Source organism: Episyrphus balteatus, chromosome 2 (genome assembly GCF_945859705.1).
Source record: "Episyrphus balteatus chromosome 2, idEpiBalt1.1, whole genome shotgun sequence".
Lineage (NCBI taxonomy): Eukaryota > Metazoa > Arthropoda > Insecta > Diptera > Syrphidae > Episyrphus > Episyrphus balteatus.
In genome coordinates this window covers 35,904,200-35,919,130 of record NC_079135.1, presented here as the reverse complement: position 1 = coordinate 35,919,130, position 14,931 = coordinate 35,904,200, and the positions used below count along the sequence as shown (strand labels likewise).

General features: G+C 28.7%; 1 protein-coding gene across 1 annotated transcript in view; it reads right to left on the bottom strand.

The window, feature by feature from the left end:
* LOC129910781 (uncharacterized) overlaps window positions 1-10,684 on the bottom strand; it is a 31,262-nt gene extending 20,578 nt beyond the window's left edge. Inside the window, exon 1 of the mRNA XM_055988320.1 lies at window positions 9,955-10,684. Coding sequence (XP_055844295.1) covers window positions 9,955-10,174 — 220 coding nt within the window. The 5' untranslated portion in view covers window positions 10,175-10,684. The remainder of the gene's footprint in view (window positions 1-9,954) is intronic.
* Window positions 10,685-14,931: the final 4,247 nt, after the last annotated feature.

Below are 14,931 nucleotides of genomic sequence, written 5' to 3'. Positions count from 1 at the left end.
AATTTACATTTTTTTTTGTGTACACATAAAAACTCTGCCTTGTTCGCAAAGCAATTTACATTTTTTTTTGTGTACACATAAAAACTCACTCTTGCCTATTGCGGAGTTGGGCCCCTGGACTTTGACTTCATCGCAAGCAGCTGAATCAAATTCAAAGATCAATTTTTGACAGAAATATTTTTTTTTTAACAAATACATATGTATGTAGATTAGGGCGTTCGTTATTTTTAGATCAAGTTCCTAAGTGGAAAAACTGTTTCTAAATACATTTTGGAACCACCACTACTGACAACTTTTTTATACATCAAATATTTTTTTTTTTTCAGAACGATAAGAGCAGTTAAAAAAAATTTCTTAAAGTTTGCACAGAAAAACTTGGTATACTTTTCTTAAAAAATTATTTTTACAAACAACATTTCTAGCAATTTTTTTTTTAAACCAATATTTCTAAAAAAACATTTTTTCAAATCAAAAAATATGGATCTATCTACATTAGGGCGTTCGTTATTTAGGTTTTTTTCGAGAATCAAGTTCCTAAGTGGAAAAACTGTTTCTAAATACAAAAAAAAAAGACCCATAAATTTTTTCAGATTTTTATTTTGACACTAGATGGCGCCCCAAGAGGGTTAAAGTTTTTTAACATTTGAAATAGGTATGGTATAGGTATTTTTTTAGATATAGACTTTAATCAAAATTTTTTGATGAGGTCCTTGTCTACGTTAAACAACGTTTTCAAAAAGGTATAGATCATTTTTCTAGGACCAGGGGTTTAGTCAGGGCATGCATTTGGATTTATAAAACCAAGCATATTTTACGAAAACAAGCATATGAGTAGCATGAAAAATAAAATAAAATCCAACAAAGCCATGCATGCCCTGACTAAACCCCTGGTCCTAAAAAAATGATCTATATCTTTTTGAAAACGTTGTTTAACGTAGACAAGGACCTCATCAAAAAATTTTGATTAAAGTCTATATCTAAAAAAATACCTATACCATACCTATTTCAAATGTTAAAAAACTTTAACCCTCTTGGGGCGCCATCTAGTGTCAAAATAAAAATCTGAAAAAATTTATGGGTCTTTTTTTTTGTATTTAGAAACAGTTTTTCCACTTAGGAACTTGATTCTCGAAAAAAACCTAAATAACGAACGCCCTAATGTAGATAGATCCATATTTTTTGATTTGAAAAAATGTTTTTTTAGAAATATTGGTTTAAAAAAAAAATTGCTAGAAATGTTGTTTGTAAAAATAATTTTTTAAGAAAAGTATACCAAGTTTTTCTGTGCAAACTTTAAGAAATTTTTTTTAACTGCTCTTATCGTTCCGAAAAAAAAAAATATTTGATGTATAAAAAAGTTGTCAGTAGTGGTGGTTCCAAAATGGCGGACAGAATAAGTGTTAATAGAATTTTCTTTTTCAAAACTGTACATAACCTAGAAATTTAACTAAATGAATGCCAAATAGACGTTCGTTCTCGGAATTATGTAGAACTGTTCATATTTAATGAAGAAAAAATTTAAAAATGAAAACAAAGACCACAAAGTACCATAGTAGTAAAACACAATTTAGACCTTTTTTATGCTATTTTTTGGATTTTTTGTTTAAGTTTACACATTTTTTTGCTTCTTCTCTATTAATGTTCATTGTATACTATACAATACCCATATTATTCATCCTAAAAAATTACATTTTGAATGATTAACTTTAGTAGGACATTAGGCGACCATCGATTTTCGTCACATCCATTTCAAAACTCGGTTAAAAATGCCAAAAAAGAAATTCCCTAAGAATTTGAGCCTTTAAAATTAAGATTTAGCATTCGCCATTTGAGTTTTATGATTTCCCATACAAAATACACGTAAGTTTAAGAAATTTTTTTTTAATTTTTACAGTTCATCTGAATTTTATGCTATCTTAATCAATCAAAAAGCATATTATTCAGAGTTGATTGGTCTATAAAAGTGTCATAGGTGATTTTACTGTAACTTACACCAGTGAGACAGGGCAGGTCATAAAAGCCATTTTTTCACGATTTTTGTTTTGTTTTTTTTGTCTTATTTTGGTGTTATTTCAGAAATGGGTAATTCTACGACAAAACTTCATATAACAAAGCTGTAAAGCTTTCAATTTCCTACAAAAATTCTCAGAATTGAATCTCTATTTATGATATTTCTCGAGATAATAAGCTTAGATTCGTTCATAACTAGCGATTTTCATGACTGCTACTCAAATTTACCAGCCCAGTCGTGTATTTTTTTTTATGGCACTGATGAGTTACTTGACTGTGTCCTGGGGGATTTCTTCCTGTTTGTCTACCACTGCCGTTTTATGTTGATCTAGGATGATTTTTGGCGTTGACCTATCCATCTTGCATGCCAGAATTTACTTTTAACAGCGAACCAATTAACACAAAACGATATATTGAGGGTTTATATTGCCTCTTAATGCATCCTACTTCTGTCAATTTTAACTCTATGTCGGCACAAGGGTGCGAATTTGGCAGGACAAAAATAAAAAAATTACGATTTTTCAAAAAAGTGGTCACAAAAAAAGTCTCTTTATAAGTAACGGTAAACAACAACAAATTATTGCTAAGGATAAATAAAAGTTTTTTATTTGTTGGTTTACAGAGAAAATTTTTTTATAGACATATAAATTTTTGACCCTTGAACAATTTAGGATTATAAAAAATAAATAAAAGTAATATATTTTTGTTGTTTACAGCATAAAAACTTTACTCAGTAAAATACTGAGTACCAATAAAACACGACTTAAACGACAGATTTGTAGGAAAAACGCGGCTAAAAATATAACCGTCTTTGAAAAAACGAGACATTTTTTACTTGAGATAACATTTTTCCATGACATTACGATGGTAGACAATGCCAAAAAAGTGGGTCCCGGAAGTCCGTCTGTCTGTCTGTCTGTCTGTCTGTCTGTCTGTCTGTCTGTCTGTCTATATAAGGAGCTACAGCCTAAACAGATGGACTGATTAATGTCAAACTTTGTATGTAGCGTTATTTGGCGACTCTCCAGAGGGGTTTTTGGAATTAATTTTTTTGGACCAAAAATAACGGTAGGTACTCAAGTAGCACAAAAGTCTAAAATACACCAAAATATTTGGTGTATTTTTTGCACTTTCGTGATATGCATTTTGAATATAAAAAATACACCATTTTCTCGTATATAATAAACTCCGGTGGTTAAAAAAATATACCGATTTTGGTGTATAAATGGCACTAGTGGTATATTAAATGATCTGGTTTTTGGTGAAAATTATCCCTTTGAAATTGAAGAATACACAATAAATCTACGGATAAAATACACCATTTAAATTATTCTGATTTAAAATTTGAACCAAAGTTTATTTTTTACCTCAAACAGTGTGATGAATTCTAATTCACACCATTTGTTATGAAATAAATGTAAATGAATTTTTATTCACTTTCATAATATTGCCATAAGAAACTAATGGTTAAATATGAATTTGTTTGCCTAATTTTAAAACGAAACACATTCTGTCTACTAATTTTACATACTACCCCCTCTAAAAATCGAGCGCCTCAAAAATATCAGTGAATTAATGATTTTTTTGTTCGATTTTAAAAATCAGTTTTTCAAAAATTTTATTTTTTTTTGTTGTTTTTACATTTTTTTTAGAAGAGTTCTTTTATAATATAATAAACCGCATAGAAAAAACCAAATTGCGGGATAATTAGGTCGATAAATATACTATTATAGAAAACTAATTAATTGCTGTCTACTTTTTTTAAATGGCGGCCATTGAAAAATATGTCGTCTCCTACTTATGCATTCTGGTGAATTTTATGTCCACAGGGTGTGCTTTCTACACCAAAGAGAGTTTACAAAATGTACCGTTTTGGTTGATTTCAGAATCGAATAATTTTATACACCATTAATGGTATATTATAAAAACAACTGAATATCGGTGTATTTTTTGCACGGAATCTTAAAAAAATGTTGAAATTTTTTACAGAAAAGACAGTGGTATAATTTTTATACCACTAATTTTGAGAAATACACCATATTTTTTCAATTTCCTCAATTTTACACCAAAATTAATGAATTTACACCAATTTATACACCAGTGTGCTACTTGAGTACTTGTCATATACCGATTTTAGTAAAATTGAAATATCTCGAAAACGGCTCTAAATATTTTGTTTAAAAAATTCAAATGTTAGTTTTAAGCTAGGGTCTATATATCAATGAAAAAATTTTTTTTGAAAATCATTATTAACGGTACCTGCCATAGAACCGTTTTTTTTCAAATTCGTATATCTCCGAAACTTCTTATTCGATTTCAACGAAACTTTTTGTGAAGAAGCATTTATATAATTTAAAATTTCCAAAAAAATAATTTTTGGATTTTTAAAAAAATTTCGAAAATTTGATTTAAAAAAAAAATTTCAAAATTACGAGACATTGAATTTTTTGAAATTTTGTTTTTAGATGTTGATTAGTTGAAATGGCACTACAATTTTATTTTAAAACTTTTTTTCCAAAAAATTATTTATAAAAATTTTTTTTTAAAAACGGCTATAACGATTTTGAAAATTTTTTTTCTAAAAAAGCACGTTAATATATCAATCAAAACTGCATACTTGTTTTGGAGGACAATTTAATTTCAGATTTTATTTTTTTTTAACGAATTTTATTTTTTTTTCCAAATTTCTATATAAAAAGTCTTAAAAATTTAAGCAACTTTAACTCTAAGAGCAAGTTCGTGCGACCCAGTTGTGCATTTTATTTTTAAATCAATCTATCCATAAACATGTTTTTCAATACAACTTTTGAAATTAACTATGGGCGAAATCATAAAAGTATCGAAGCTCATCAACTGTAATACCTATACCTATACGTACTTGTTGAATTTCGTTGAAGTTTTTAAGTCGAGTGAAAGTCACTGCTTTGTTTTCTTTTTCATTTACGTCATTTAAGTTTCAATTGTAATCAATAAATCTTAAGTCTTTAAAGTTTTAACTTTATTTATTTCCCTCAATACAATATCTTAGTGCAAAGGCATAGTAAATTAAATAGCTTACTGCAGTTAAGGAGATATTGTTTTAATTTAAAAATAAGAAGAACTTTCAATTGACTTACCCCAGAGCAGAAAGATACATACATAGATTTAAAATTAAAAAAAAAAAATGCTCTTCTGTCTTTTAAAAGTAGGTATCTACCCAAAGTACTTTTACTTTCTCAAAGCTAACTTACATAATATATGAATGAAAGAAAATAAGTTTTTTAGTCAATGAATTTCTTATTCAGTTTAACCATTTTAGAAAATGTTAATGGGTAAGCAGCAAATGTACATGTTTTTCTATGCATATGCACATTAAACATTGTGAAGATGTAGAATTGGGACGTATGATGACGATGTTGACATAGTGTAGACTGGGTTTAGATATATACATTTAGAATGCTGAAAACCTGAGCTAGTGTTGATAAAATTAAATTCTGTTCTTTTCGAGATTTAAGAATGTTGTTTCTTGAGGGATTTTCGAATTTTTTGAAACCTTTGGTAGTGGGACAATAATTTGTTGTTTAAAACAAAATGAATATTGCACATCGCATACGGAAAAGGGTATAGGTACTGTTGAACCAAAACATGGAAAAAATCTTTGCGAAAAGGAGGTTTTTATCCTTTTAATTATGTTGTTTTAATGAAATGAAAATGTTTCGGTTAATAAAATTTTTGAAAAATATGCTTTAAAACTCAAACCGTTTATTCTTTTTTTAATTCTTTAAGCTGATGGTTGTCCTTTTTCATTGTTCCTATTACTTTTAACTCAACGGTTTAAGTAAAGAGTTTATTTCTGAATTTCTCCCAAACTACTAATTAAATAAAGTTTTAATATTAATACAAAATTTAATAGATTTTTTATTTCTTTTTCTTTTTCGGACATGGGTTTAAGATAAACTGCTGACTTAAATGCTTACTCTTTTTTGTAAGCGTCTGGTTATGATCATTTTATTTCATTCTTTAACTGATCTTCAATTTTTTTATTTTTTTTTTTTTTAATAAGAAGACATTCAACAATCAGGTCGTAAGCCTTTGACTAAAAATTAAGTCTAAAAATAGTGGGTAAGTTACACAATATATGCAATATGGATTTTGTTCTATTTTTATTAAAATGCTGAGCAGCGAATTACATTTATATTCTTAACCAACACGATCATTTTAGAAGGCAAAGAAAAGGAATCGAATCTTGATTTCCAGCATGAGAGTTGAATACTCATCGCCAATCTCCTAGCATTTGTAGCTTTTTTGAACTTCCGCTTAGGATTTTCCAATTAGCCTAGCCACTTAGCTGCTCAACACGTGGCCGTACCCTATGGTTTATTTTACAATTTCTTACAAAATTTTTACAAAAAATAATTTTTCGGCTTAGATTTTACTTCATTGAGGGCATTTATACGAATTCAAATAATATGTTTCAATTATTATTAGACCCCTTCCAAACATAATCAGTGAAAGTCTGTGAACCACTTTAAGCCACCACTGAAAATAGTTGTACCAATATGAAATTTTGTAAGGATTATAATTTATAACTATTTTTATGAAGGGAACTATTTGAACTTATGACCCTGATATTTCGGAAAAAAAATGCAACATGACAAACCTTATCCCATTTAGAGCAAAAAAAGTAAAATAGAGGTAGCTTTCAATTTAAAAATAAAAATAAAAATCTTTCCTTCAGTGTTGCCATTTACAGGTTACAAAAATTGCTATCCTCATTTTTAATAAATAAAAATTAAATTTTAAAAAAGTTGTGTTCCTAGTCAAAATTCCTGATTAAAACAAAACAAATTAAACTTAAATAAACTTCCTTTACCTTAACCTTGCACAAATATGTTTGCTTCATGAGCATTACTTGTTGCTTATTACTGGCTATAACGGATATCAAACTGGTCGAAAGCTTAAGAAAAAACTATCTTTAAATCATAATCGTCATTCATTTATCTATCAATATTTGTTATTTTCATTTTATAGAGAAATATTTTGAAATAGCTTATTATTATAAAGAGAACTTAAGAGCTTATTTAACATTTGGTTCTACCAGTAATACTCATACCTTTTAAAGTCCCAGAACTCAACTATGAGCCTTAATTCCATCAGCCCTTAAAAAGCTAAACACAAGTCCAAAAAAAACTTAGTTCTCTTAAATATGAACATAATTTTTAAGTACATATTTTTGGTTAAAAATTGTTGAACCAGCATTTATTAACTCGGTAGTTTTTCTATGTAAGATTGAAATCACATAGCTAAAACAAATGTAGTCAATGTAGAAAAGCAGTCATTTAAGTCGCATTTTACTAACTTAACTTTCTAAGTAAATACTTTAACTCTTTAGTTTATAGCTACTAGAGCTCTTGATACCCGGGTACCCGAGTACCCGCCCGAGTACCCGGGTACTCGTATTTTCGGGTATTACCCGGGTAGCCGGGTACCCGGGTATTCGGTTACCCGGGTATCCGGGTACTTTGTTACTCGAATACCCGGGTACCCGGGTATCAAAATGAAAAATTGTTTATAAAGTTAGAAAATTGATATTGTGTGATGAATAGCACACCATAGGTATAAGATTGAAAGCAAAAATAAGAGTTAATGCAGTTCTCTTGCTCGCAAGAGCACATTCTGTTTTTTCATATATCGATATGTATTTATTTGTAAAATCAGTGATAACATTATTATTAATTATAAGTGGTTCGGAAATTGTGAATGTGCAAGTGCACAGAGAAAAATATGACCCGCTAAAAACTAACAGATTGCCATATTGTTTTACCTTACATACATTTCATAAGGAAATCTTATTAAAATCAACGATTAATAAGGTTTTTTTAAGGAGATTTCTTATTATTTTTATAGAGAAAATCTTATTAAAATTTGACTGAAAAGTTGATTTTTTTTGCAACTTAGCACTAGAACAAAAATCGCGATCAATATTTTCATGGCAGGTTGGTTCAGGTGGTAAGGTGGGCGACTAATGATTTGAAGTCTCCAGTTCGATTCCCAGCCTGGTCATCGTTTTTTTTTTATTTTTTTGCAGATTTTAAAACAATAAGGAAAACCCGATTGTTTTAATAAATGTTTCCTTCTTGGATGAAAACCATAGAGAAATCTTATTGTTTTTGTTCTATTTTATGTGGTTTTTTTTTTCTCTGTGTGATCTTCAAATATTATATGTGTTTTAGATGTTATGCTTTCAACACAAAATTAATATGTATGTTTATTAGGGTGGGTCAAAAAAATCGAAATTAATTTTTTGATTTGGTACCTACTCCAAAAAAATCGATTGCTAGACACCTCTACAATATACACACCAAATATGAACTCTTTATGTTAAGATATACAAATAAGTTATTAACATTCAACTTCATTACTTGTGTTAAGATCGTAATACAAATGATGTTTTTGAAATTCAAATTATAAGTTCATTAATTTATAGCTAATTTTCTGTTTTTATTTTTTTATCATTCCTTCAGAAGGCTACCAACCAATTGAAAGACTTAAATCAGTCAAATGTACTGCAGTAAATTGCCTCGGGTTTATAAAAGTAAACCTGCAGCAGTAGGTAAGGTACTGCAAAATAGAACATCCATTTATTCAGCCAAGTATGTATTGTCTGTTAAAAAATGCATCCGACTTTTTAGACTGTAGGTATTCTTTGTTTCTAAAAACGAATAAGTCAGAATTCACTCTTAATTAAGGCCGTGTTTTAAATTATATTTTGCAGTACTGCTGCAGGTTTGATTATATGAACTCGAGAAAAAAAAAACTTTTTTAATTACTGCATAGTCAAAATACTGCAGATAGGGTAAATTAAAAACAAATATTCCATATCTTAGAACTCTTTTATTCAAGTTTCAAAATGGCACTTAAATTTCCCTCCGTTAAAAAATCCTGATGAATAATGTTTCGGCTACGTACCTTACCTACCTAATGAACCTGTACCATTTGAACACAAAAACTACTCCAGTACCCCAATCAGTTACTATCGCAATTGCACACTCTAAACTCATGGTCGGATGACCACATGGATGTAATTACTTGTTCCTATTCAATTTTTAATATGGGAAAGTTATCAATTGTTAATTGGCATGTGGGCGTGTTCACATGCAATAGAACGACAAGAGTAATAATAAATTCAGAAAACCACATTTAACTCAATATTATAAAATCAAGAAGGAAAAATATGTTGGTAGGAAGGTTAATAAATGGAAATGAAAATAAAAAAAATCTACTAATAGAGCTTGGCCTATATATCCCTTTTTGGTTTATCAGTGCGTAAGTTTATTTGCTTTTTACCCCTAAGCAGTATCAAATCCATAAACATGTATCTATTCTTTACCTCCCTTCCATTTCATCATTTTTTCAATGTACTATAAGACTTCAAGAACAAAAAAAAAATTTGGAGTCATAAAGTTAGTAGTTTTGCTAAAAAGAATTTCTTAAGAGGCCTTAAGAAATGACTGCTTCTGTTTTTTTTAAAGGAGACTAAGATTTTTTATTTGATTTGACATATACCACTTCTGAAAACTATGTTCTAGAAAAAAATGTCTCCTCCCCTCTTTTTGATTTTTCAAAAGGATTTATGACTTTTTAGATCATAAGAGAGCATGTATCAATATAGAACAAATCCCATAAACATACGAAAATTAACTTCATTTATTATTTACGAAGTAATTTCATGAAGGAAGGAGATCATAAAAGTTAAAATCTCCAGTTTTCGACTGCAGACTTGAAAATCTTCCTGGAAAAAAAACGTGTCTTCATAAAATTTAGAACTCAAAGATCCCTTAGACAGGAACTCCAATAAAATAAATAATCCGATTAAGATCCCTGCTCTGTTACCAAAAGATATGTAGGTAGTATCTGAGAGGTATAGTATCTTTGAAAATCTTTCGAAACAAAAAAATATCTTACCATTTAAATGTTTTTTATCCATATTACTTGGCCTTTTTAAATGATGATGATTTATTATAGAGCCTATTGTTGTGTAAGAAGCTATTGTTGAAGTTAAAAATTCTTTTGAAGTATTCATAGCATTTGTTTGATATCCACAATAAGGATATCCAATCGACGATATTAATAGAAAATTTAACGTTTCAGCAAATATTTTATCAACAATTAAACTGTTACGCATTTTGATTAATCAGTAGATGCATTTAACTCCTCGCACTCAAACATTTTCATGAGACTCTTTATATCATAAAATATATTTGTACTTTATACATTGACTTATGCAATTTCTTTTTTTTTTTCTTTCACTTCACATCAAACTTAATAGCAAAAAATATTCCCTCAACAGAATCATTGGATGCTCTTTTTTTTCTCACACAAGAAGTGATGACACTTTCACTAGGGACATTCTTAATTTTAAAAAACTCCAATATTTTACTTATTTTTTAAAAATAATTTTATTAATAATCACATAATATATTGAAAATAAGAATCTTTTAACCACAATAAGATTGAGAAGTACTCCCACGAAAATTTATATCCAAATCGAATTTGCTTATTATGGCATACGAATTTTTTTTATATCTGCACGAGTTAAGATTTCGTCTTTCAAACTATAGAACCATGAAACAACACCTTCGATTCCTAAATATTGCGAACGGATAAAAATTAAGTGCGTCACAATACGAATAGCCTTAATTTGTCACTGTTCTTAAATTTAAAGCATTGCCGATTTCATGCGACGAAGTTGCTATTGGAGTAGGTAAAAGCTATTTCGTTTCGTTAAACTTGCTCGAGTGGTGAAAATATTTTTGGAGAGATTTTATTTTTGAAAGAACCCCTTTTTAATGGGGTACTTTTTTTAAGGGGTAGGAAATATTTTTGTACATGCGCTGTCAAGAGTCTGTAGCTTTTTATCTTTTGATTTTAATACTTCTTGGGAAATTATAAGCGAATAAAACTATTCATTCAACGACACTTGGATTTCTAAATAGATAGACAATCCTACTTTAAAGTAAAAAGATTGTACCTATTGAGAAATTGTATTTTGAGAAAGTGGAGAGGGATAGTATTTTTGTTTTGATGAAATGGTCCAGTTTGAGATATAGGAAGCTAGGATCAGAAAAATCATTTCATGAAATTTTTATTTGCAGTGATAGGGAATACAAAAAAAGTTGGTCCCGCAATTCTGACTGATGTCTGTCTGCCTTTCAGACTGTTTGTATGTTGAAGTAGAGCCTAAACTACTGAAGATATTTTCATTAAATAAATTTTATCTTCTTCGCTGGCTATAGGAAGAAGATAAAATTTATTTAATAAAGAAAGGTCACGGAATAAGGCATAATAATTTGATATTTTCATTAGTTAAGGTAGTTATGAAGTTATAATTTTATACAACCAGAATGGGAAAAAAAACTTGCTGTTTTCAAAAACAGCCCTTTAGATTTGAATTAAAATTTTTGTGGGTAGGTACCTATTGTCGCAAGTAAAAAAATAAAACAAAAAATATTTTTTGAACATTTACTAACGGTACCTGTCTAAAACGCGTTTTACTCATTTCTGACATACTCGTAATCAATTCAAACTATTTCAACTACTATTTTTGCAAAACAGGACTTTTTTTTTAATTTTAATATTAAAAATAACTTAAATTTAGAAATAATTTTTTTTAGATTTTATAAAAAATTTAATTTTTTTTTTGAAAATTTATTTGAAAACATGTCGAGTTTTTTTGAATTTTTTTTTATCTGTGGATTTATAATTTATTTTGAATGACTTTTTTGTTAAACCATTTTTGTTAAAATTTGTATAGGTATATTCAAAATTACTTTATAATAAACAGCTGTTTTGTTGTAGAAAGAAGTGAATGACATACATACTTTAAAAATATTGAAACAAACTTTATATATGTTTACATCTCTTAGAAAAAAATAATTAAAATTAATCTTAACCAAGTGATTTTTTAGATAAAATGCTTTAACGTTAGCAGCAACTTTTACTATCAGGGTAAGTTCGAGCAATTTAGCGTAGGTACTTCTTATTTCTTTTGTTTGCTATTCGATTTACTAAATACACGTAGATTGAAGCCCTATTACCTTAAAAATTGTGTACATATTATGTACATAACGTAATCCATTTGGCAGATTTATAGGTAGGTACCCTTTTTTACAAAACCACCGGAAGCGAACATATCTTTCCATCTAAAATTTATTTTTTGCAATAGATGGTCTCATTGGTGAGGGAAGAAGATATTCGTTTTACAAATTTTCCACTTTTCTCAAAAAAAAATTCTTTTTAAATTTTTTGCCAAATAATCTTGTCGGTTCTTGGTCAAATCCGGTAGCTCTGATTTTTGACACGATTGGTTTTTATGATAATTTTACAAAACTAGGTATGTTTGTATGTAATGTGTTGGTTATAAAAAGTTATTTTGTCTTTTCCGTTAACTTTGGTTATTTTACAGGATTCTTAAAATAAAGTTTACAAAATGAGCATTCAACAAATCAAATATTAACGAAAGTTTCAGAGTTATGCTTTAAAAGTTAGTAGTTAAGCTACACTAACCTTATTATTGACTATATGCTATATAACAGAGGCAATGTTATTTTATTGTAAATATTGAAATAAAAATGGCTTAAAAGTTTGAAACTTGAAAGCTTCCTGCCAATGTTCAATTTAGTAATTATTGTCAATTTGCAATTGCTATAAAATCATTTGAACCATAAATATAAAATTTGAACCATAAATATGATTTTTATGAACTTATGGAAAACTGTTTAATATACAAAACACCACTGTTGTTGGATTTATTAAATAAAAACATATATCTTCTAAAACATAAGGGTTGGTTTGCAATAGATGGCATTCAGAACTCTGAAACATCTGAAATTATTTTGTCAAAAACAAATTGACATTAAAATGAAACAAATTTTTCTGGCGAATAGCATTCTGCAATCTACGGAATAATAACAGCAATTTAAGTTTGTAGTAATGTAAACAACGGTTTATTCTTTTATAAGATTGCCTTCATTTTAACAATAAAGAGCGCTGTGGTAACATTTTTAAATGAAATTTGTGTCTAAGAGATTATAATTTCGACATTATGTAGCGCAAAATCAAACTGGAATGTTTTTGTTATCGGGAGCAACATTCTGTTAACAGAGTAATGTAGACAAAGCTCGAAACTACGTCGCACATTAGTAATTGAGAAATTTTAAAATATTTGAAATAATGTTGGAGTGAAATTTCCGTCACCACCGATACGCGACAGTATTTTTCTAAAAGTTGGTTTTGAAAAACGAATTTTTCTGTCCTTTTTTTAGCATTTTTCGGAGCTGCATACGAGTGTTTTATTATAAGACCATAAAAACAAACTATTCCTTTTTTTTTGACATGAATATAATATTGGTACATGAGAATACCTTTTGCTTTCCACAACATGTTTATAGCGACCGATATAAAGAAAGCTACTGAATATCATAGGACTTGTTGTATACTTGTAAAAAGCCAAGAGCTTCTTTTCATCTGCAGTAGATGCCACACCAATTTTGAAATTTAACCCTATAAAGTTTCACTTTGGAACTTTAGCAAGGACACTTTAACTCAAACTGCTCTTCCTTGGCATTCAGTACCATTTTAGTACAAACTACACATAGAAATGGGTGATTTCGCTCAGTTTGTGGCTGTTGACTAGCATTTATTACACAACAGGCTATTATGTTATAGGAATGTAAAAAATATGGGGGTTAATAAATTGTATCTAAGAACTAAAGAATGAAATGTATACTTGGGCAGTGCGCATGAATTCAAAGTCAGCTCAAATGTTGTCTGTAAAGTGCATTTAAAATTTGAAAGGTGTATGTATTTACTATTCTGGATTGTGCTCTGTGCATCATTCAATATATTTTAACCGATTTAATAATTTCATTTTACTTATTTAACATTACTTAACACCAACTGCTAAATAACATTTTTTAACATGTTCGTAAATGAAAGAAATATTTAACATACAAAAATAAATCTCGAAGAGAACGCAAACTTTTTGAGAAATTAAAAAAATTTTTTTTTTAATATTTAAAGGGTTAATGCTATTTGACTTAAGGATCTTCTTCTTCCTTTATTTGGCGCTGCTTCACACGTATCTGCTTCACATAATATAGGGTTCACCGGATTGACATCCCAAATCGCCCAAGCCAATTTCATTTCCAGTGCCAATTATGCTGTTTTTTTTTGCATTTGCTTTTAACCCTTTCGAACCCAAGCTATGAAAATCAATATTAAAAAATGTTTTTTTGGTATTATCGGGTCAAAAACATCACAACTAAGAAATATGAATAGCAAAAAGTTATTTTCCAAAATAATAAATAGCAAAACTAATGTGTTTTTCTCATGTTGCATGCAAGCAACATGCACTGCCTATAACCACCAAAAAAAAGTCGGAGAACTGAGATAATAACTTTTTATGAAACTATAATGTATGCTACTTTTTCTAAGCAAAAAAAAACAAAACACTTTCTGCATTAACATTTTTTGTATCTTTTTTTTTCAAAAAAAAATGTGAATTTTAGTCCCTTTCTCGATAAAAAAAAATTAAAGGTATGATATTTGACTAACTTTTTGTAATAATCCAGTAACTAGGCATTATTATCTTTCAATTAAGCCATCGTAACCTAAAAAATTGTTTAATTTAATATTTTTTACGAATTTAAAAAAAATGTTACATGAGAGTAACGCTGGGTCCGAAAGGGTTAACATGAATTTTAAGCCTACCTTTCTTCTTACTTCGATGTCGTTTGACTAAAGAATATCTTTGCAAATCTTTATTTCGGTTTAATTTCTCCTAGAAAATTATTGTAACTGATGCGTTTCACCGAATTGAATTTTTGTACAAGTCCTTTCGTTTTGAGCTACCTGTCTACAATCCGAATTGGAAGTTTTAAG